This window comes from Lates calcarifer, linkage group LG4 (genome assembly GCF_001640805.2).
Source record: "Lates calcarifer isolate ASB-BC8 linkage group LG4, TLL_Latcal_v3, whole genome shotgun sequence".
Classification (NCBI taxonomy): domain Eukaryota; kingdom Metazoa; phylum Chordata; class Actinopteri; family Centropomidae; genus Lates; species Lates calcarifer.
The window spans coordinates 2086743-2111697 of record NC_066836.1 but is presented as its reverse complement, the minus strand read 5'-3'; the positions used below and the strand labels follow the sequence as shown (position 1 = coordinate 2111697).

The 24955-nt window shown below is 41.9% G+C and overlaps 1 protein-coding gene across 1 annotated transcript in view; it reads right to left on the bottom strand.

The window, feature by feature from the left end:
* The window catches only part of myo10 (myosin X), a 113318-nt gene extending 92289 nt beyond the window's left edge, over window positions 1-21029 (bottom strand). Inside the window, exon 1 of the mRNA XM_051069777.1 lies at window positions 20314-21029. Within this exon, the coding sequence (XP_050925734.1) occupies window positions 20314-20334 (21 nt within the window). The 5' untranslated portion in view covers window positions 20335-21029. The remainder of the gene's footprint in view (window positions 1-20313) is intronic.
* Window positions 21030-24955: the final 3926 nt, after the last annotated feature.

The following is a 24955-nucleotide window of genomic DNA, read 5'->3' as shown; positions in this document are numbered from 1 at the left end:
TGGGGTATTTATTCTACTTTTCCCCAAAGTGGAAGTCAAGTGTTGAAGAATCCAGCTGCTCTGAAGTGACAAAGCTTCAGGAGACAAAGGGAAGAGTTGAGGTGAAGTTCACAGTAGATCTCAAAGAACAAAAAAATGGAATGATTACAGCTATAGACGGCTGCCATTAGGCTCCAGAAGCACTGTTTTATCTTGATATAGCCAGTACAGAAATAACTACACTCATTCATAAAGTCTAGTTTCACTCATGAAAATCATTTTAAATGTTTCCTCTACAAAGTTGGAAACATAAAAAGAAAGAAAAGAAAACAGTGAGTTTAAAAATGGGAAATGGACAAAGGGAACTCTGTTTTGTAAAATTCATCCACTGACCACAGGATCAACTTTTAACAAGCTTCCCTCTCGTCCCTCTGCTTACTCTCTGCTCCTGCGCCTTATTTTACCGACGATGACTTCAACATTAGCTCAGAGCCGCTGTGGTCGGAATATATTTAGAGCCCAGACTCAACTTAGAGATGGTCAACATTTAGAAAGCAAGAGTGTGGTTGGATTTTTTTTTTCTCTCGAGTGGTGTGTGTGAGTGGGAGTTCAGGCAGGGACAGTTTCCTCAGAACTACTCTTCTCAGCCAGAACCTGAACTGTTTCTAACACATACAGAGTCAGCTTGTTGCCAGAGATGATTCAAATTGAGCCTTCTCCTCACTTTGCTGCCTGCTGCAAACATCCATCACTCTTGACAACAACTGAGGTTAAAAAAAGGATAAACAGAGATTATTTAGATTATTTTACCATTAATGAACACTTCAGTTAAACTGGATTCATATTTTCTCAGCCAGCCAAAACAGATTAATCATCCAAAAATCATCACTCTCAAGATACTTCAGAGGACAGTTCTGGACTTATTATTAAGCACTTCGAAGGAACACATCCATGTGTTTGCCTTAGCTTCCCAGAACTGCCCAAAGAGTGTTTACCGAGCTGCTATGGCTCCAGTCTGGTAAAATTTCAGCAACTAAACCATTTGTGGTCCAGGTTAAAAGAAGCAAACGCTGACTGCCTGAGCAGACGAGATGTGAACTGTCTTCAGTGTTAAAGACAGATAATCGTCTCTGAAGCACAGTCTCTGAGTGCCATGACCTTTGATTGGTTGTTGGTTAGTGAATTTTTGGTTGCTTGAAGGTAGCTGATGGTCACATGAAGCACCAAGTCAGTGCTGTAAAAGCACAATGGGATTTGGGGAAAAAATGAAAACCCTTAGAGATATATGATATTTCTAAGTAAAGTAGTATGCAGCAGCATAAATGGAAAACTTTACAAAGATTAATAAGTCACTCTGCACTTAAAAGAGAATAAAAAGGCTCACGGCCACGTTAACAACATGAAACACCTGGTAGGTTTGAATTATTAACAAAGCAATTGTCAGGAGGGGTCAGAGGTCACATCACTCAGCACACTCTGGTGTCAGAGAGTGGGCGGGAGCAGAGGTGTTGACTGGTGGCTCCACAGGAAGCAGCTGCTCATCGGCTGAATGTCCTCCTGCTGACAGTGATCAGGTTATCAGGAAACATCCAGCACAAAGAGACGCCTCCGCCAGGAGGGAAAAAAAAGTGACACTGAATCAAAAGGATGGTACGAAGACTGTGGGCCAATTTAAGAGCCAGTTCAACCAAATTTTCAGCAAACCTTTTAAGCCTTTAACAAATGGGGGGAACAACACTTCCCACGCTGAATTCTCAAAACTTCAGAGACATCAAGTTTTGGGAGATGAAGCTCTCAGTATCCTCCTCAGCTGCTTTGTGGATAATTAAAAGGCATGCTCTTGTGGATCTGGAGAGCAGCTGTAGGGTGGATCCATGTGAATTTGCAGCTGACTCGAGAGAGACTTGGAAGCATTTTTTTTTTTTTTTTTTTTTTTTGGTTGGACAACAATCAAACTGCCAGGGGGAAAACGGAGACGGACGGTTTCATGAGCTGTGAGAGAACAAGTAAAGGTCCAGCTCTGTAAATGAGACAGAAAACACTGCTGCAGAGGAGTGTTGTCACTGTGGTGAGACGCAACATGGCTACAAACACACCAGATTATGAAGGAGATGCTAATTTGTCAACAAGCTAAATACGTTTGCTGCATGAGGGGCCTGTTTTACTGATCTGACAATGTCTAAAACAACCATGAAGACCTTTAGTTTACAATAAGAGGTCCAACCTTCAAATAAATACCATTTTCTCAACTGTTGATTTGACTGAATTGTTATTCTTGAACCATTCCTGTGGTTTAATTGGGGTGGGCAGGACTTGGTTTTATTCTCATACCAAGTAATCCCATTTCCCAGTTCCAATTATTGTTGGCAGAATTGTAGATATGTAGAAATATCTTGTGTTGTTGGCAGATTGTTTAAAGATTTGTCAGCTGTCTGTGTTTCACCTGAGTCTAAATGACAGATGAAATGACTGTATGTGCATTGGAAGTGAACCAGGAGCAGAGAAGACATGACTCTGAGTGTCACAGCTGATCCCTGCAGCGTGAAACTGCTCTAATAACAGTTTTCTCTCAGCCCAGCGCCGTCATTATCACACTGCTGGAACGTTTACTTTCTCATCTCACTTGTGGAGGTGGACACCGTCCAACAGCTCTCTGTCACTGACAACAGCTCAGACCATGTGTCTACACTCTGACATATTCAGTTTAAGCCACAATGAAGGAAGCATGAAGAAATTTCACAGTGACTGAACATTTGCTGTCTCTGGTGTATCCTTCCTGTCTGTATAACTTCTACAGAACTGTTGGTATCATATAATCTGTCGGCTGAAAATCTTTTCAGGAACAAACTCCCAAACTCTGACCATTTTAAAAATACCTGATGCTGATGCCTTTTACTCAACATAAGGTCCCTTTTTTCAGTAAATCTAATTGCTCAATCATCCATATATTTGCTCATGGCCTTCTATGAGTCTGAACATGTTTGCCAAAACTCTTTGTGGATGGATCTGTAGGATTTGGTAATGAATCCTGGCTGACTCAGCAGGGTGTGTGAGGATTCACTGTCTTGCGGCCATGTCACGACCGGCTGACTTTAAACTTGAGGTTAATAAAACCTTGAAATCCCTGGAGACACTTCAGTCCAAACAAGGAGATGCTGTTGTTGCTGTCAGTACGTCCATGTGACTGTGACGAGTCCGCACTGATCGTTTCCTTCCACTGGAGCATTATTAGACATCGTATCATAAAAACATGACAAGTGGGGTTTAGGTTACACTAGAACTTTCTGAGACAAATGTAAACATGTGACGCGACTTTGACTTGAAGTGCCATTTTAAATGTTTATCTGAAGACAAGGTTATAAATATTCACTCTGTATGGATAGTGTTTTGATGTTGAGGGTCTGAATCACCACGGACTAATAATCAGTGATTAATACTGTCAGTCATCAAAACATGCTACAACCTGAATGACATTATAACTATTTCTTCAAATAAAACAGTGGGATAATTACATTATTTAGCAGATTGTAGCCATGTGTACAGAACCTTTCAATCATGTTTTAACAAGCTGCCACTGCAGTGCTGTATTTTACTACACATCTGTTTATATTAACAGTGTCAAATGGGTGTGACACAAGATTAAACCTTTCCTCAGAAGAAGCATCAACCTTAGAAAACCCACCATCAACATACAAAGACTTTCTCAGAGAGGTTCCATTCATATAATAAAATGACCAATAAATGTGACAAACCTCTGAAACACAACTACCACCAATGCATGACAAATGTTGATTGATTTGTAATGAACAATACAGATGTCACTCCAGAGCTTTAGAGTCTCCATGAATAATTCGGTCACCTGCACTGAGGACAGAGGATCGGTGTGCAAACATTCACCTTTCTCCAGCTTTCCATCAACCAACAAATCTTTAAGTATTCATCAGAACCTGCTGATGAATTCCTGATGACAGCAAACACAACAGACAGTGAGTGCTGCAGATGACTCACTGTGTGTCTCATTAACTATTCTACAGCTCTCATTATGTTGTTCTGGTAACTCGCTCGAATAACTGACTCTTGATTCACACTGTACGCTGATGACACAGTGGATTCATGGTGAGGCCAGTGTTCATGACTCAGTGTTCAGTGCTGTAAATAAACTGCACAACAAAGACAGAATCCAGTACTTTGAAATGGGTCAATTCCTCATGACGTATTTAGTGTCTGACATGAAATTGCTCCATTTTCTTCTTTGGTGCTTTAACATGAGCAACAAATCTTTACATCTGGATCAGCCTATATATGTCCAAATGCAATTTCAATGCTCAGTAACTAATTTAGAGCCCAGCAACATGTCTTAGTTCTCATTTATGATACTCAAAATACCTTCAGCTACCAAGACGACACTAACTGCTCCAGTGAGGAAGCAGCTCAGTCACCAGCAGCAGCAGACTTGAAGCTTCAAGCGTGTGAGTAAATAGCATGTGAATAAATATGAATACAGAGCAAGCCAGCATTGGAAAGAGCATGCATGCTTAGCAAACCACACTGTGTAATTACCGACTGAAAATAATCAAAAAGAAACAATGCGCAATGAATCAAATTCACGAAGAGAAAACAAATGTGAAAAGGTCATGTGTCTTTAAGGTCAGACTGGAATTCAGCGACTCCCCCTGAATATTTGTTACAGGCTGATGTAAAAAACAGGTGTTTGTATTTAGCTTTGTGTTTAGCTTTGACCTTGCTGACTCTGAAGGAACATGAACTACTTACTGTTGCACCTCAGCCAGGTGTAAAACATTTCTGACTGTGTCCTTTTAAGGTCACACTGCAGGACCGTCGTAACTGGCTGACGAGATTATCCTGTAACAGAAGCGACTGCAGTGTATTTCTGCCCGACTTTGGAGGAATCAATCCTCAAAAATCTTCCTCACAACCCTCAGTTCCCATAATCCACAGCATGCCATGCATGAGACTTGTCACCCAAATACTCCACCAAAATATGTGAAAATATGTTTGAATATGAGGCTTCTCTCTCAGAAAACATCAACATATTTGGGCAAATATGAGCATATAGAGAAGTCCATCATGCTGCTGGACTGGTTTTAGACGTTCACACTTCTTTTTTTTTACTGTGAATCTGGGTCACCATCAGAATCAAATATAGCTTTAACTACAGCTGCCAACTTCCATGTGAGGTGGAAATGAAAGAGCCAATCCAAGGCCCCTGAGGTAGTCTTGGCTCTTCTGCTACGTTCATGTCATATTGAAGTTATTGTAATGATCTGATTCTGAGTTGTAAATAACACTGACACCAGCTTCCAAGTTGGAATTATGAATGAGAAACTGAGACTTTTCTTAAAGCTGCAAATCAAGTGAATCAGGCCTCACGTCATTCAGGGTGATTAAACCTGAACTTAATAGATATGATGGTCAATGCACAGTATTTTCAATTATATATTTACCATCCACCTCAGATGATGTGATTGCAGCATGAGGCCCACCGAGTCACAGCTTTCATACCAGTCTTCACAATCGCACAAATACATCCACACTTTTCTGCAACTCTGCGACTTTCTTGCAGATCTGGCACAAATTACACTGTTGGTCTGTGGTGCCCCTGACCCCATCACTTCCTCCTCTGTCTGCTTCAAAAAACAAACTGCCGACCAGATAGTAAACACGGCTTTTTGTAGATTTGTCCACAGTGAACTTTAAAACGTTTCAAGAGCACTGGTGACTGCCACAAGGAAAGCTGTACAGTTAAAAAACAGTTAATGTTCTTGCTGATCCCAGAGTCTCGGTGCAGTCCAGCCACCTGCACACTGGGACCTTTTGCACCCTCACTTTTTCTTTAGCTAAAGAACTCTTGGTTCTCTTTGAATTGGCTTGTCATTCAAACATCGGTGCCAGCACCTGGTCGCTGGCCCAGCTACAGACAACTGAGAAGATGCTTTTGGCTTTCTGCTAACAGGACAGCCACATGAAACAACAAAAGGCGTAAAAAACAACTTGAGCTCCGAGACATTTTTAACCCCCCAACTAGAACATAAACACTTCTATCCTGTGCATGCAAGAAAGATGAACATGTTCAAAAGAGAATTGAAGAAGCCCTTTGAAAACAAACAGCTTTGAAGTGAAGAAATTCTAACTTACTTTTCCTGTCTGGACCCACGTCTTTGTCAACTGCCTTCCTGCCTTTCAATGGGAATATTTCTATGCAGGCGGCGGCCATTTTGGTTCAGTCTCATGCCAGTTAGCCCAGAACACAGATGTGTCCAACATTTTAGAGGGCCACAAGGTGGATCCATGTGGACTGATGTAGGTAAAGAAAAAGACTTTGGCTGTTGACGTGGTCTTTTAGTTGCCACAGTATTTAATTGTCCCATGGAGCTGTTTAAAGGCCAATCAGGCCAGGTTTATCAGAGCAACTTGCAGTTGTGAAAGTAGCAGCAGAGTCCAGCTGTAAAGAGCAACAACTAAAACTAAATTCCCTTTTTCATTTGTTTTTCTGAATGAGGAGGCGCTTTCAAGCTGTTTCTGGTTTATAGAACAAAGCGACTGTGAATCCCACAAGCCCAGGCTGTAATCTCAGTTATGCTTGCTGGGCAGCTTCCTTGTTTTCTCCTCACTGAGTCAAACATGCAACATCCACAGAAAAAAAGGCAGTGGGGTTTTGTCTGCCATTTTTAGTCAGGCATTTCTGGGAGGGGGGCCTCTGTGGCCTGGGACATAGGCTGGTTTGGTTTCAAAGGAGAGATGTGGGCCGTTCAGCCATGTCTGCTTTTTTGTTTCACCTTTAGGAGGTGACACTTTGGCTTCTACTACTGTCGGTCAGCAGGATATCATAACACCTGTGGATGTTCTGCAGTGAAACCTTAAGGACAGATCAGACCTAGGTCAAGAAATAATTGATTACATTTTGGTTTTTAAGTGAATATGTGATTTCTGGCCCTGGATGATTATTGTTTTGTTGCTAAAATCAAGAGATGAAGGAGAATCTGTTGGATTCTTGGGAGGAAGTCAAAAATCACTTCACACTTCACTGTGTTACCTGCATTAATTTCCTGCTGAGCACCTCACAAACACAAAGACCGACTGCACCACCATTACTGTGTTTATCCCATCACAAACACTGAATATCACCACTGTGTATGTATCGTCTACTTCTGCTTGTAACCAAACAGAATATACTTTCCAGATTTCATGAAGCCAGACCACAGGAAATCCAGCTCCTGATTAAATAAAGCCACGATATTTTCCTGTCCAAGAGCTATTGGTCAGAGGAGGATCAATGCTGGGCTGTCTGCACGATGCACTGGAGAGTCTTTATTTTTTATTGAAGGACAGAGAAGTTGAAAAAAAGGGTTGAGAAAGGAGAAAAATATCTGGTTGGTTGAATGTAAAAATCCAAAGGACTTTTAAACATGATCAAAACATCAGAAAAAGTTAAACTATGCAGTAAAACTAGTTTCTGAATTAATCAAATCTCCTGTCTGTGAGTCATTAGCCACCACAATAATACATGAAAAGCGTTTCGTCTCAGCCGCTGTCTGAAGCAAACAAACCAAATCAAACTCACGTGAGGGAAGGAACTCAGAATTCAAAGGAGGAAACTAAACTTTGCAAAGTCTCTTGAACTTTCTGAGGATCTGCAGCTCAGGATCAACAATGACCTGATGCTGAACTAACTGAGCTTAGACCAGTTTCCACCTCTAAAGACCACTTAGGCCCATAAAGGAGGGAAATGACCAAACTCCCCTCGCTAAAGCCCACCTGACCTACTTTCTTCTACTCTGTGTGTGTGTGTGAGTGTGTGCATGAGAGAATGTGAGTGTGTGTTAAAGACATTGTCTTTGTGAAAGCGAGAGTGGTCAAAAAGTGTGTGCATGTACAATTACATGTATTAAGTGTGCTTTGGGGAGGTGTACTTGCAGGATGTGTGGTTGTGTGTGTTAGGGGCTGGCAGCTGAGGGCAGACCCGCCATGTGTTGCCCAGCTGTGGTCGCCTGGCGCTGGTTTTGCAGACTCGTAGCGAAGGGAACGGGCAGAATATAAATACTGTCTTCCCCTCTCTGCCTTTCTTCTGAGACAAACAACAGACGCCTTGTTGTACAACAAAAGGGGCAGTTTTACCCTGAGAGACACACTGTGTGGCTGCACAAATTAAAGCAGTAGTTCACTGTGACCTGGACGTATCTGCAGTCAGTTAAAGGTGGGCAAAAGCTGGGTATTGTTCCAGCTCTGGGAAAATCAAACCCCAATTTTGACACTGTTTATGTTTGTCATTTTTTCAGTAATAGCCACTGAATTTATTGAAATCATTTAATCACCTCTGTATATAGTAGTTTTATTCAGTTTCAACTCCTCTCCTGACACCATATCAGAGCTGTGTTACATTAGTGACGAAGTAAACCAAACAAGTCCTTCTGCTGCTGTTTCACATTAAAAGCATTCAACTGGGGAAACATGGGATGGCTCTAATTGTGAAGCCGTCACAGGAAACTCAGAGAGACAATAATACTACAGATGTCTGTGGAGATTCTCAGTCATAAAGGCCTTTTTTTTATTCCAAGAAGGATTGAATTAAAAGCAACTGGACTTGCTTGTTCACTTGCAAAATCCTTGTTTTCACCAGCAGAGCCTTTCTGCTCAGAGCTATAATGAAATATGAAGTTAAGCTTCTGTTAATGCAACATAACACCTACTTCCTCTGCCACTTGCCAACCATTATTAGTGACCAATTTTTCTTTATTCAGCTGTCTTGAAAAAATCCAGCATGCCATAGCCTATACTCAATCAAAATAAGATTTTCCTCTTATCTCGTTCAGTCCCCATTGACCTACATTTTCACATTCTGCCTTTAATTTTTGAATTAGCTCTATCTCAGACAGATCAGAGTTTAGGAAACCAGCCTTGATCTTCAGGTATAAAATCCCTTTGAAGCAGTCTGACCCAGTAAACTGCAGAGATAGCCTTGTTTATTCTGGCTCGGGCTGTTTGCTCAGTTCAGTGTGAGAAAGGCTTGGTCCTGGGATAAGTTTCAACCCTCAGAGCTTTTAACTTCCTCTAATGACTCTATGGCTTTTTTGGAAAAGTGTCAAGTCACTGAGTGCACTCGCAAAGACAATCTAATAACTCTGGTGGCTTGGCCGGTGAGGAACTGGGTTAAGTGGCGAGGCGAGGGTGGAATTAGAGAAGAATTACTCTGCAGTGCATGTGTAAACAAACTGAAAGGGTCTGTTTTAGCACAGTAGTAGAAGTGTATTTAAACCACCATATTTCACACAAAGTAATGAGAAAGTTGTCCTCTGGGACACACATAACCTGAGAGATCAGACTGAAAAGGTAGAAAGGAGTGGACTCTCCACAGCTGCTAAAACTACTACAGTTCTTGAGGCTAACTCAGGGGCACTTTGGTGGACACACTGATTCATCAGCACTTCAAAAAGTTCACTTAAAACAAGAAGACCAGGCTTGATTTAGTGGATCTTAAAATGATAATAATTGATCAAATCTACTCATTTACCACCTACGGAATTTCAAAATGTGGCTCAACATTGAGAGGATGGCTCCATGTTTCAAGGAACAAAGACTGCGTATTTTCAGCTCAGGAACCACTTGAAACCACGTCGAGCTAAAGGCGTCCAGAGTTTAATCCAACAAACCCAACAAAAACACACTGTTTATTCATCGGCCAACATTCCTCACACCAGAGCGGGATGACAACAGGCCACATACGTCTGATTTACAACATCACAGTACATCAGACCTGCAAAGTGTGCCAAAACTACCACACTCTATTTCTTTGTAATTTGTCTGACTCAAGAGGTTACACTGAAGTCCTTCTTCAGTCTGTTGAGCGTCCCAGTGAGCACCGATTTGTTCACTTAAAAGGAAACATCTAGGTGAAACAGACTGGGTTTGCTCGGTTGCTGTGGGACCATAGGTGCTTAAACTTTCCATGAGTAGATCATCCATGCTGGCTGAAAAACTGAGGTTCAAACGTTCAGTCCTTCACCTCGGAAACAAGAGCTGACTGAACAGAAGTGACATATAACACAACTGGGACAAATAACTACATCCTACATCTCTTTGTAAGTTGTCAAGTTGAAATAGAGTCATTGAAGTGCACTTGAAACAACAGTCACATGAAGCCTCCACATCAACAAAAACATTCACTTTTCAACTGAATTAAGCCAAGTATTGTCCAAGATATACAGACATTTTTTGGCCCAAAGAATCCCTCCTAATCTGTGCAAACTGCAGGTAAAGTGGGCCTTGCTTGAGGATATTTAACTACTTAAGGGTTGAATTTAAGCCTAACCTAAATGCTTCATCATGCCAACCCTGCATCCTCACTTTAAACAGCCTGCATGTTCGGAGGCTGAGTTCTGGTGCTCAGGAAACCTTCATTCAGCAGAGACAATGTTCCACTTCGTTCTCTTCAACCCTCCGACTTCGTCTCTCGCTGACCTTATTGGACCAATGAAGTGTTCGCAGACTCGATAGTGGTGGGGAGGCTGAGCGTGACAAGCAGATGAACATCTTTTTCTCTCTGTGGTGAATGAGCACGAGGCTGCAGTGAGTCTATTCGTCTTTACAAAGAGCTGTTGCTCATTCACTGAGTGTTTTGTTCAGAGCAACTGAAGCTGATCTATTGGCTGATCAGACTGCTCACTTACTGATAAAGTAAAGGACCTTAACGTCTTACTCACCATGGGAAAATCCTGTTTTGAAATAACATAATAGATGGATGAGTTTATCCACATTAATCACTAGTAAAGGTATTTAAGGAATGAAAAAAAAACAACAATGAAATGAAGGACATTAAAGAAAAAAAGTCTAAGTCTTGTACATGACAAAAATCTCTAACTGCGGAGATTTCCACGCATGACAACTAGGAAAGTGCTGAAAATAAAATGTGAATCTACAACAGAATGAAAGAGTCAATAAAACTAAATTTAAAGAAAAAGTGGAGGAGAAGGATAAAGTTTCACAAATTAGAAGTTCTCCAGTAAAGTAGCTGAACCTTTGTAAGTATAGCTATTGAGGTTCTTCCCACCTCTGGGAGTTGAACTCCAAACTCAGACTTTGTTTCTCCCCTTTAGCCAAAGACATAACAGAACATAAATATAAAATTCCAAGAGATGCTGTTTATTGATCATTCAAAGTGCAGTAACTTTAAATGGACTCCAGGAATCAGGAGAGGGACTACGATGTCTGAAGAGCTGCTGTGATTGCCTTCTTGGCTCCATGTGGTGCAGAAAAATCAATCAGCTGCATCAAACCAGATCCTTAACGATCCAACTTTTCAGCTTTCACTTAATAGCCAGAATAAAAAAATAGTCTGATGTACCATTAAGTACTCTGAGGAGTCCTTAAAGGAGAAAACCTGCACTCTCTCAAGGTAACAGGATCGCATGAGAAAGAGCTAATTAGTGGAAATGGATGTTTGGTTTTTCGGGTTGTGCCTAGCACTTGTGTTGTGTTATGTTGTGTGAGTGTGCATGTGTGTTTGTGTGGACGGGGTTTTCCAGGAAGCTGCTGTCAACACAGATCTAGGATCAGATAACCCCCCACCCCCAACTCCCTCTCCCAGATCAGAAACAGAACTGTATGTATCTGAGACAATAACCGATAACAAGTAACTGTTGAAGATAATCAAGCATCGGACAGTCAGTTCTGATGAGGTGTCACACACAGATGACACAACTTCTGCCACTATTTGCATTCCCTAGTCAAATTATTCAGATCTGAAACAAAGGTCTGGAGTCAGTATGGATCATAGTGGGCCATCTAGCTACAAAGTGCAGAACTTTTCAGAGATGTTTTACTGAAGCCAAAAACAAGACAATACGTTCTGTCCCTCTAAGGAATGGAAAAAGAAAGATGGCTTCCTTCCTGCAGGTGTTTCAGTTATTACAGCAGTTTATCAGCCAGGTGAATTTCTGAACACTTATTTTGTGGGGCAGGTGTGTGTGTAATACACAATGCTTTGTCTACAACAGGTGTAAACTGCCTTTAGGTATATCTGTCTCATGAATTACAACACAACCACTGTACAACAACCTCCCTGTGTGTGGGGACAAGACACAACTCATGTCCTGGTGAAACCTGTCCTCTGTACTACAGGACAGACTGATGAATAACACAACCAGCCTTTGTTTGTTTCAGCCATGGGGAATTCTTTTCTTATCACTTTTATTTTCTCTTCACTTGTTTTCATTGGTTTGTATTTGTTGTATAAGTTGTTTTGTTTCACTGGCGACATCAGGTCAGTGATTTTCTGATATTCATGCTGGGTTTATTAATCGTTAAAGTCTTTTGACTAAACGTCTAAACTGACGAATAAAGGATCAAACCAGAGAGAAACCTTCACCTGAATCTTGGCCCTAAAAGGACCATGAATTACTCTGATGCAAAGAAAGAAAAAACACACACACAGATTAAGTAGCAATATTTGTTACAGCGGGTCTGATAAACCCAGATCAAGACACTTGTCCTCTTGTGACACCTCATCAGTGAAGATAAATCAAACAGGGTCGGATCCAGAAACTTCCACCCCTGGTTTTAATTGACCAGTTCGGCAGTAGGGAACCACAGCTCAGCAGGACGCTCAGGGATTAGTGTCAGGACAGCATCTCAGATTTAAAAAAAGTTCCCCTGCAGCCACCGAACCAAGAAATGAGCTCTGATGCAGCAGTGTGAAGGTTCCTGAGCTGTACATACGTCAGGATCACATACAGGAGGAGTGACGGTTTTTAACATTATCTTAATGGAGTTTCTGCTTTAATACTCAATGACAGGGAGGTCATCCAGAGGTCAGGTGACACTGAAGGTCACACACACTTTGTACCTTTGTGAACACCTGAACATTCAAACACTGACTTTGGCTTTACCTCTACCTCTGAACCTCTGAAGTTTATATTTAGATTAAAGGTTTAGAAAAACTGTGAGAGCACAAACAATGACTTGGATTTATTTGAAAGACAATAACTGAGTGATGAACAATTTATTCCTTATTCCAATTTATGCCTTCTGCATACCATGCTCTGTATGAACAGACGTGTGGAAGGAGCTGGAGAGAGTGAGAGGTTAGGAAGCGTCGGGATCCAGAGGAATGTTTAGAGCCATCCGGCAGGAAGATGAGATTTTATAGAAAGCCAGAGGAGGAGAGAACAGATGGCGAGGAAGGTGATGAAACAGTAAAGAAGAAACAGAGAGTTATGGACGGAGGAAGGGAAAAGAGGAAAGTGATAGGAAAAAAAAGCTTGACTAACAAATGATGTACTGTCCCAGCTGAGATTTCCGAAGGTTCAGTAAGAGGCAGTTTGAGTGGAGCTACAACAACTCTGTGATTATCAGATTCTGGATATAATTCATTTTTGCACAGATTTTTTTCCCAAAGTCACATGCATTTCTTTTTTCAAGCTCTCCACGTCATGTAAAACACTGAGAAAGAGGTGGACTTTTTTTTCATGTAAGTAGAAGCAGAGTAACTCGTGACAAACTTCCAGGGTTAAATCTGGCTCTGGTTTTTGACTTTTGACTTTTGCATTTAGCAGTCACACATCTGATAATTATTTTATTTTAGTAATGCCTATCTCTCAAGCTTGTGATGGACCAAATTCACATGCAGGATGGAGGAAGCATTACACTCATCTTTTACAAAAAACCCTGAGTTTGTTTCTGATTTGTTATTCCTTCCATCGTCCAATCATTGCTCAGTTTTTATAAAGTCATTTAGTATTTTTTGTGTATATGCTGATAAAGAAAATGAAAAAGCTTAAATAGGTTAAAGAGATTGACCATTTTCTGAAATTAAAAACAAAACAAAGACAATTTTAATATGAATCCTGAAACCTTAATCCTCCAAACTGATGTGTGCAGTCAAAACATATGTGTGAGATCAGCCTTCACCTCATCCTCATCTGAACCACACAATGGCTGGCCTCGCCGACCGTGACGGCCTCTTTATCACAGCAACACAGACCTACACACACAAGGCTGCTATTGTGGCATCTAAATCATGGATTAACCTACAAACTGAGACAAGAAGCAGATGTGAGAGAACCTGGAGGATGGTGTTATGGAGAACTTTATAAACGCCTTCCCTTAAAAGAACTGAACCCACGGTGTGTGAATGACACAGGAGGACACAGGGTCAGCCATGTTGGTGCCTGCAGCTTGTAAAGTTTAGTTTAAAAGTCTGGGATCTCAGGAAGATGTCCAAGAGATCTGTGTATGCACATGTTTCACTGGATCTGAAAACTACAAGGCCTTTCAGAGGTGGAAATCTACAAGGAACCAGCAGTCAAACGGGCAGAAAGCTCTCGGTTCCTTTAGTTCATGTGGCTCCACAGAACAATAGATCTACGTTGCTCAAGGGCACTTCAGCAGGGTGAGTGCTTAAAGTCCACAAAAGTCTGCCCCTTGAAGTCTCTCTACCTGTTTCACCACCAGTCTGTTGAGCTGCTCATTAAAACGATAAATTTAACTGAGCATTTAGGAATGCTGCAGCCAACGGAGGAAATAAAAATAACAGGTTTCCTGTCTGAGCCAGGGTCTGGGCTGGTCTGTACTGAGACCGTGTTTGATTTCCCACAGTCACAGTTGCCCCTCTGCCCTGTATACAGTCGGTTAACAGCAGTGAAACCAGTTTAAGATCGAGTGCAGGCGGCTCTGGCTCACGTCCAGAGTGTCTGCCTCCCCGAGTGGGTGTTATTTCAGCAGCGGCGTAAGAAGGCATGACTGAGCCAGCAGCCAGGCTCCACCGGCTCGCTCCACCTTTGTTTTTACTCCACGTTAAAGTGATGTGAGAAATAAGACACCGACCTATATGTGACTCTGGAAAAGAATCTCTTTGTCCCAAACTTAATTAGAAACTGTGAAGCAGAGAAGCAAGACTGTAACACCGTCACAGTTTGGAGATCCTCCTATACTTCTCCTACACTAAACAGTGTTCTTTCAACTTTGGGTCAACAGTTTGTGTTTGTTCTCTCCTGTTTCAACATGACGCAGCCCTTTAGCACAAAGCCAAATTCACAAAGAAATGGTTTTGCTGGTTTCAGTAATTACACGTGGCCGCAATTTACATGTTATCACATGAACAAATTTCCATACTCAGACCACATGACAACAACGAAACCATCTCCATTACAATCCAGCTCCGTTCAGGGAGCAAGGTCAGAGGGATTTGACTGAAAGCCACAGAAACATAAAATAAATGGACCTTTATTGTCAAGTTGCTATGTTTCTATTTTTGGTGTTCATTAGTTTCTTTTTCGACTAAGGCAGGAGTGACTACTGGGGGTTAAACAGGAGACTCATATTCTCCAGTCTCTGATTGGTCACTTGTCAAGGTGACCTGTACAAACTCCAGACTATATAAAAGCTGCAGACTGAGCAGGATTTCAGCTGTACGTACAACACAGTTGTCCTGCGAGGACAACGAGGAGCAGGGGGCGTCTGCAGCGCACAAAACGACAAATCTGCAAGCTGTTTAAATTCCTTTCAGTTCCTTCTGGCTGCTCCACAGGTGTCAGGTTTCAGCTTTAAACAAGCCTGGGAGAAACCGAGGGAGGGAACAGAAACGCTCCGACACAGCAGCGTTACTCTGAACGGTCAAAATCATCGTTAAAATGAAGCAGTATAACACAGGGAGGGGCTTTGTTTGTTGTGGTGAACCTATTAACATCTATGATTGGGCTGTTACTTTTTATGGCTTTAATGAGAAATGCAGGCGGCTGAAGCTGGTGGGAGGAGACGGAACAGAAGAGTCTGAAAGAATAAAAAGCTTTTTAAGTTTCAGGACTGCAGGGATCCTGAAAACCAGGTTAACGAGTGCAGTCATCAGATTCTTACAGGCTTATTTTGGAAGTATAACCGTCCGTGTGATTTTATTACAACCATGAAGTAGCAGCTCTCAGCAAACTTCAAACCTCTGAACAGCTCTTCGCCAACACTGAGCTCAGACTGCCAGAGCTGGGGCCGCCATAACAGGTCAAGCTCACTGATCGTTTGTCTTCCTGGGTTCATTTGCCTGACAAAATGGCCCAGAAATGAAGCACAGGGAACCAGGATATTCTGACCTATCGAGACAACACACAGGGTTGAACTGACCAAATCTAGAATTGAGAGTAGAAGGTTTCCAAATCTGAGAAAGAGTAATCATTCATCATAGACATACAGATGCAAAGTCTGATGGAAGATGTGGAGAAAAGGTTGTAAGCCAATAAAGTTGGCAACCAATGCCTTAAAGGATCAATTCAAACAAATTCAGAATGTTTCAGGTGCTAAAGGCTAGCTACTCATCTCTGACGATGAAGGTATTTTTACTTGTCTGGGTCACTCTGATCTTTCATCTTGGTTACCATTTATTACTGCTGAAACTACTACTACTAAGATTTTATGGCGGTATCTAAACTCATAATGGTTTTATGAGTTTATGAATTGGCATCAGTTATTAATCACTTATGTCTTGCTATTTCCACACTGTATGATGAGTTAAGTAACACAAAGGCAGATACATGTTCAACCTGTTGATCATTAGCACCTGTTTTCTGACTGATCTATGGTCTGTTTTTATCGGTGTCTGATGTTGTGAAACTTTGTGTGATGATGAATATATTCGTCTTGTCCAACACTGTGATCAGAGCAAACCCACAGCTAAAGCAGAGCTGCTGTTTGATTGGTGGACAGGTGAAGCCTGCCTCGCACCACGCCCACCAGTTCAAATAAAAACAAACCCTGTAACCGTCTGAAGGCTTCAACTGACTGATTCCACTGTGTCAACACACACACACACACACACACACACTCTACCTTCAAACACACTGCAGGTCTCTGCTGCAAGCTGTTTATTTATATAATATAATAAAACTGGAAATTGGCCAATCAGTGATGCCCACCCACCAGGATTATTCTCCTCTGCAGCCTTGAGGGTGTCAGTGTGTGAAACCTGCCTCGTCCTGCCTGCTACAGCTGCTGCTCCTGGTTTCAGTGGAGAGTTTTAGTGTTTCAGAATGCCTCCAAAGAGGTTTTGTGCATCAACATGGTAATGTAGGAATAAAACAGAATAGGTTTGGTTCAGATGGGTAAAATTATCTGCCAGTATTCAGTATGATTATCCTCTGGACTCTCCACTGAAACCAGCACTTACTGCTTTCATGTTAAGCAATGATTTGTAGGAATTACCATATTAAATGTGTGGCTATGATAAGGAGGAACATCTGTACATCAGTCCATCTGTAAAACATCAACTTCTGTTAGAAATTATCAGCTATTAGCAGCTTAAATCCCAACACTCTGCTAATGTGAGCTCGTCTTCAACGCTTTAACTAAAGATCCTGTTTGTGCAGTGTGTTTCTATGTTTGGCAGCTTTTCTCTGCACAGGATAAAAAACGATTCTGATAGTTTCTGGACAGGGAAACCCATTTGTGTTTCAAGAAAATGACCAAGTGATGAAAGTCTGCAGTCTGGATTTGTGGTCAGACTCTATTTATAGTCCCAGGACTGTCTCTGGTCCAGACCGTTTTGGCTGCAGCTCAGTAATTAGAGACGAGAAAACTCTGTTTTAAAGATGTGTCATCGTCAACACAGTCATGTTTGGGATGAGGTGCTCTGCTGTGTCTTACATTAAGTTAAGGTGAAGCTGGCGTCTCTGGACTCATAAAACACTTTAATATCTCAGAGGACAGATTTAAAAAGTAGAAAAGAACCAACAGTGATGGGATGTTCAACACTGAATCAGGCAGTTCAGTGACTACAAACATCAAGTGCTGAAAATAACACATTCTTTGAGACCATTGTACTCAACAGTGGCTGTGTTTACACTGGTCATTCTCAGGTTCAGTTTGTCAGTTAAACAGTTTCCTCAGACTCCAACACCCTGCAGGTACAGGCTACCTGAAAAGCAAAAACACCTGTGACCAAAGCTAAAAAGCCTGGATTAAACCCAAGATTCTGTCAAACACCACAACAGGCTACTGGATTAAAATTGAGATTAACCACCAAACATTTTGTGAAAGCTGCAGTTCTGGGATTAAAACCAGAACAAACTGCATCAAACCTGGAAATTATTGAGTTCGAGATTATTTAAGGATGAAGAATTAAAAACAAAGCAGTAGCTGACTTCGAGATGTACCCATGATGCTTTGTGGGTCTCAGTCTGCACAGATTAGGAGAAGCAGTGTCCTGTCCACAGTAAATTTACTAAAGCAATAAACCAGGAATCTTAAGGAGGTTTCTCACAACAACAGGACAGTTGAAGGTTCGATGCCCTTTATCAACAGAGTGTCTTTGTCCAGCCTGAGTATCTCTGGGTCCCTCATCTAAACTGTCCTCAGTATAAATATGAAACACTCCAGCTTCCTTCCCAGTTCACATTCCTCCCTGCTCAGACTGTTGGCCTCCATCTGCAGCGGCTGGAAGCTGGTTTACTTCCTTGTCAAATGCCCTTTTCCTTAAAGACTGGGCTCTTTGTTTCAGCTGCGATTAGTTGGCAGATATAAAGGCAGGCAAACCGATATTTGAGACTATTGTGAACGCCTGCCTGCTTCTGGCACTCAGAGATATTCTCCCTCTCCCTCTGCTCAGCTCAGCAGCCAGATGTACTGTACACAAAAAAAATCTCTTAACCCTCCGAGTGTTTGTTTTACTCAGCTTCAACGCTCACACAGGCACCTACAAGCTCAATGAGTCTCGTGACCTTTGGTCTCACTGGATTTTGAAAAAGCACGAGCACCAATGAGAAAGCAGGTGATCTTTCAACCAGGAAGCAGAACTGTTTCTAACTGTTCAGCTGTGTAACAGTTACACCGCTATATCAGGAGAAACCAGTTTTAAAATGAGAGAATCATCAGCCACAGTGACGACAGACAGAGGTATGACTCAGGTCTTGCTGCTGTTACCTGGCCAACGTCATCACAGAGAAGGTGTGGATACTGATGTTGTAAATCAAACAGTGAATGCTTATTGGCCATGAGTCACATCTCATGAAAGATTTACCCAGCCAGCGTGCTTCAGACTGCTGAGATCATCCACCTGACAGACCAAACTGTGGATTATAATCACTGAGAATAAACCCACCTGAACCAAGATTAGCCCCACCCCCAACCCCATCCACCTGCTGATCTGTCTACACAGCTCACACTCCTGTTACACTGACAAAATCATTATGACAGAAACTGATAAGCACGACTGAAATATGTCTCGAGTTGCTTCCAGGACGAACCACTTTTCTATGAGAGATATACTGATTTCTATTCATATAGGCATTCGTTAGCTTCCTATAGAAATGGTTAAGACACTTTCTTAGTTAACTGATCAGACATTTGGTCAGTAAAGCATCAGAACACAATGACAAATGTTTCCTGGAGGCCAAGATGACATCTTCACTTGTCTTGTTTTGTCTGAACAGCAGACCCAAAAACCAAACACATTCAGCTTTCAATCACAAAAGAGAAAAGCACCATTGAGAAGGAACCAGAGGATGTTTAGGACTTTTGCTTGAAAAATGACTTCAATGATCAGCCAGTGTCTTCCGTCTCATTAACTGCCTCATCGTTTCTGTTCTTTATAGGACGACAGGATATAATACCAACATAACGTCAAGAATTAAACCTCAACATCCACATCTGCTTCACCATGACCACTCCATAATCATAACAAAGTGACTGAAGCAGCTTCATCTTCAGCTGAAACTGATCCAGTATCAGAGTTCAGAACAACACCAGCATCATGAACTGGAGATAAAGAAAAAACCCCTCAAACTGTCCTTCAACCAGTCAACATGTGTGACCAATCACAGCCTCCCGGTGTGATCCAGGTTCAGACTTCTATTAATAGCTTTACAGAACTTTTTTTCTTGGAGGAAACGAGGAAAGAGGTACGGAAATACCACAGATCCACTGGGATCCTCCACCCCCCAGTCGGACCAGCACAGTCCCTCTGATACTCCTGTGATATGTCTATAGGGGCTCACAATATGTGTGTGTGTGTGGTATTCTACGAGTTTAGGGCTAATTTGGAGAACTTTATGGAACCTTTACTCCTGTAAACCCCTGTTATAGTTCAGGAGGAAGTCACAGTAGTGAGTTGATGTTTTACTTGATGGTGTTTATCTCATTTATTTCCACATCTTAAAGGGGTTTTTTGGTGCTCATTAGTGGCCTAAGGATCTGCACTGTTGTTGACAGGCTGCACCAGACAACAATAACTGCACGTTTGAAGATGTTTTCATGAGTTGAAGCTCCCTGACAGAAGGTCTAACCAATGCAACCAAACAGATGAAGAGTTAGAGCGCCTGGAGTCCAGTGAAGACTTCTTACCTCTGTGAAGAAATTATCCATCGCCCTCGTTATTTTAATCCCAGAGGATTTACTGTATGGAAACCGCGCGTCCGGTCAATCCCACTCATGTGTTGATAGTGTGGATCCAAGCCAAGAAAAAGGAAGCAGATCCCGGAGGTTTAGTCCCTGGTCTTCCAGCTGGACTTCTGCAGGACGGAGGACAGCGGCTCGGTCAGTGTGGAGCTACAGTAGGAGATTTACTCTTTGTTTCACGGGTTCCTGCACAGACACCGGTACTTTCTCCTCAAAGATTCAAAACTCTCGGGTTTTCTCCTCCTGGAACCCGGACTCCTCTCCGTGCGCCTCCGGGTGTCACCGGGTGCACGGTCCGTCCGGTTCTGTTCTTGGTTTGTTTGGTCAACAGCCAAACGTGCGGCAGAAGCGAACTAACGAGAGACCGGTCAAACTTTGGAGACGCTCAGTCCGTCAGTCAGTCACTCACACCGGTGGACGATTAGCTCCACCTCCTCCTCCTGCAGCCCCGCGGTCTCTCTGACTCCTCCTCCTGACACATGGGGCGGAATGAGTGACAGTGGAGGTGGTGTTTGTTTGCAGGTAGAAACCAGAATGGCAGCGGAGGATTTTATTGAAACCTAAACTTTAGACACTTTAGGTAATTCTTCACTCTCTGATTTTAAGGAAAAGATCTGTGAAATAAATTCCCTTTAAACAGCTACACTGACTTTGAGGTGAGATTATTTTCCTAACCGCTGTTTCTAAAGTCAGAGCAAGGAAATTTGAACATCTACAACTCCATTACAATCCATCTGCTGATGAAGATCAAGTGATCCGACTGAAAGCTCCAGAACAGCTGCTAAACGCACCTTGTGGAGAGATTGTTTTGTCAACAAAGTCCCCTTTTTTAATCACAGGAGTTTAGGAGACGAGCGCTGTTTCTACTCATCAGAGTTCCTGCTTTTATCCTGGAAACACTCAAGGTCCACTTACTGTTTCCTGGATCTTTCAACCATAACGACCATATGAGAATGAGAAATATATATATATGTACAAATATAAATATATATATATATATATATATATATATATATGTGTGTGTGTGTGTGTGTGTACAGAATGTACAGAAATGTTTGTTCTTTTCTTTCTTTTTTTAAAGACCCAGTCAGTTTCAGTTCTCCAACAGGTTTTGCAGAGACCTGCTGACTAACATCTGACTTAATATAAATTTTACACAAAGCCTGTGAGCAGCCATCAGTGTAATCAGATAATGAGCTATATGGTGAAGCATTAACATTCCAGCTGCAGGTTAACAACACTGACCCTTCACATCTAATCCAAACACAGGGGTGTGTGTGTGTGTGTGTGTGTGTGTGTGTGTGTGTGTGTGTGTGTGTGTTTTCTTTAACTAACTCAGGATACAGAATGACCTCTGACCCCTGCTGGTCAGCTATCCATCCGTCACTGGGGATTTAGCGCCCACTGCTGCTGACTGACAGGAGAGCAGCAAACCTGACCACGTCACACATCAAGACCAGGACCAGGACTAAATAGGGTTGTTTTTTTTTTTTTGTTGTTTTTTTTACAGATTCACCCTCAGTTTGGATTCAGATGTTTTTGCTTTAGAGAGGCACAACAGCTGAGAACATTTGTAGCTTTAATTTCTCTGGTGTTATTTGCACAAATGCAGTATCAGCACTTTACGCGAGAAAAAAGTCAGTTTAATTTTCCTCACATTTGCATTAAAAACTGGAGGTAAGAGCGAGATCAGAGAGGAAGACGCAGAGTGTTTCATGTTACATAAGCAGAGTCTCAGATTTTCTTGAGGTATCTGAGGTGTTTCAGATGATATTCATGAGTTCACTGTGAAGCCTTTGTATTCAAATGCTCTGGGCTTGTTATGAACTTGTGTGACACCAAAACCACAAGTGGTTTTACAACCCTGTGACTATCAGCAGTTTGTGAAACAGTGAGAACACAATCTGAGTCAAAATAGAAGGCTGTGTAAGAATGTTTGATATGTGATCCTCAGAGATCTGAGCAGAACATCAAGGGAGTCAATTATATTGGACCAGGCGGAGCTAAGAGTTGGTGCACTCGGGTTTGTTTTAGCACCAGAACCCATACGTGGCTGCCAGATTCGGGAGGTTTGGATGGTGTTGATTTACAGTGATTTGGTTGGAGATTGACTGTAGGTCCAGCTGACATTTCACAGCCAGCTTTGGAACAAACACATCCCTCACACATCATACATCTCATATCTGGGATACACCCAGTGACCAGGGCCAATTTCAGCCATTGCTGGTCCAAGAATTTTTCCAAGACACCTGGAAGTCTGGGTTAAAAACTGCACTGAACTTGGTTAAAGCATGAAAGCTCTATCAGTGGTTTCAGTGTTATTTCAATAAGTGCATTTAAAAGTCTTTCACACTGAAATATAGTCAATGAAATTATCTTGAAACAGCTGTAAATGTAATCTTGACCTCTAGAAACCTCTCTTCTATCAACCAAAACCATCCCAGTGTTAAAACATGTGGATCAGTCCAAAGAATCAATCAGAAATAACTGTAAACAATGATGCCTGTTCATTGTTGTAGTTCCTTTTCTTTCATTAATACACAGCAGTGATGGTGGACCTGAGATTATGAGGCATCAGCAGTTTTTTCCTCACCTGAAGTGTCTCCACAGCAGTTCTTTCAGAGAGATCACTCCTCCCATTCTCACCTGTCTGGACAATGTCACCTCACTGACCATTGACCTCTAATTCCCAGCCGCTGACAGAGGTTAAGTAACACTCATTACCTGTAGCCATGGTCTTTAAGCCCCTAAGGATTCCTCTGTCAGGGTCAAATTGGATATAGTGACAGGTACGAGCTAAACTCACCTTTACAAACATTAACATGAACACAGCTTCACCTCTCGTCTCAACCTTTCATGTCAAGGATTTTTTAGGAGCTGACATGTAGGTGTTGAGTTTGAGTGAAAGACCGATCTGTCTCCTGGAGGATTAGGAGCTGCTGTTAGCTAACCTCTGCATGTTTTAGCATGTTCACTACAAATCACGCTTCACATAACATGATCCTGGGTTTTAGAAGTTCAGACGTCTTTTTTTCTCCTTTTTTCCACACCCGGTGACTTTTCACGAGTTTGTACTTTACATCAGCATGAAACAATACTTAACGTTGCACATTCACTGTGATCAGTTACACAATTTCAGTTATTTGAAATGAAATCCAAACCAGAGATGAATAGAAACCGTTGGCTGTCATGAACATAAGGTGGTTAGTGTGTATTCAACTGTGGTCAGAATAAAGTATCTATGATTTGCTGTTTACAAGCTAAAATGTGATTGTCAAAGGTAAACCAACTGATTCTGTTTGGACTGCAGGAGCTGATGATTTAAGACAGTGTTCCCATATTTTGTTGTTTCTCCCAAACCTCTGCAGATTAATCCATGTTCTTGGTTTGTTCAAACAGAATTATTGTGATGAAATTTACTGATGCTGTGAATGTGATCATCAGATTGAAAACAATGAGCAGGATCAGGAAGGAGGATCAGGTTAGAAAGGTTGTACCAGGTTAGTTTTTAGAAAGTGAGCGAGCTCCATCTGCTGATCTGATGAAGGTCATGAGACAGGCTGTACAGAAAAAGACAGTGAGTAGATCTTGAGCTAACATAGTTCTGTCAAACATTTGTCAAAGTAGTTTTGTGGAGTTGAGTTTTGGAAAGAGTCGTAAAGTTAGATTAGGCTCAGTTATGTATAGTTAGAGGTTAGTTGAGGCCAGGTTAGAGGTGGTCCAGCTGAGCTATGGATGTACTCATAAATTTAGGCTTCAGGTTAAGGGGCAGTCTAGTTTAGTTTGGTCTGGTCTTTGTTCATCCATCCATTGTTAACTCTATACTAAGACTCTGACTATGAAAAGAGTCACATCTCGTGAATGTTCTTACATAATCTATCAGGACGGCCCATGTTTGGCATCCATACAGTAAGGTTTGTATCATGTATTATTTGAAGCCGCTGTAGTCAACGTAGAAACTGAGAATGTCCAGCAGTAGGATCAAGAAAGACACAGCTGCAGGCTGCGATGCACACTGAAAGGCATAAAATGAGCACAAAACACTGACTTACGGCTGCTGAAATACAAAACTGCTGTTACAGGCTGAGATTTCTAACAGCTCAGACATGTTAAAGGAGCGAGAGTAGCAGCATGAAAATGGATCATTACTCCCTGGTTTCCACAGACTGATCGTCTCCTCATCAATAAGAACTGGAAGTTTACAGGAGCCACTTGTCTCTTGTTGTTTGATTCTTTTCCAGCATCTCCCAACTATCCAAAAACAGGATGAGGAAGACAAACATTTCCTGTGGTTGTTCTAGACTTTTTCTAAAGATGTGTGATAACGGGACAGGGAATTTTTTTCTCTACCGGGACTCCGGCTAAGTGTGTCAGTGGTGAAGCCACAACAGACTTCCTCCGACCGATATCACGCTGAGAGGAAGACGGAGAGAGTGGAGGGCTGAGGATGACAAGCCAAACCCTGATGAAGCTGGAGAGGCAGGTGATGGAAATTTGACTTGTCCATCAGGTGATATTATTCTGATGCAAAACCTCAGTGTAGTAATATGTTTTTGTAATAGTTGATCAGTGGGTTTGGTTTGGCCTC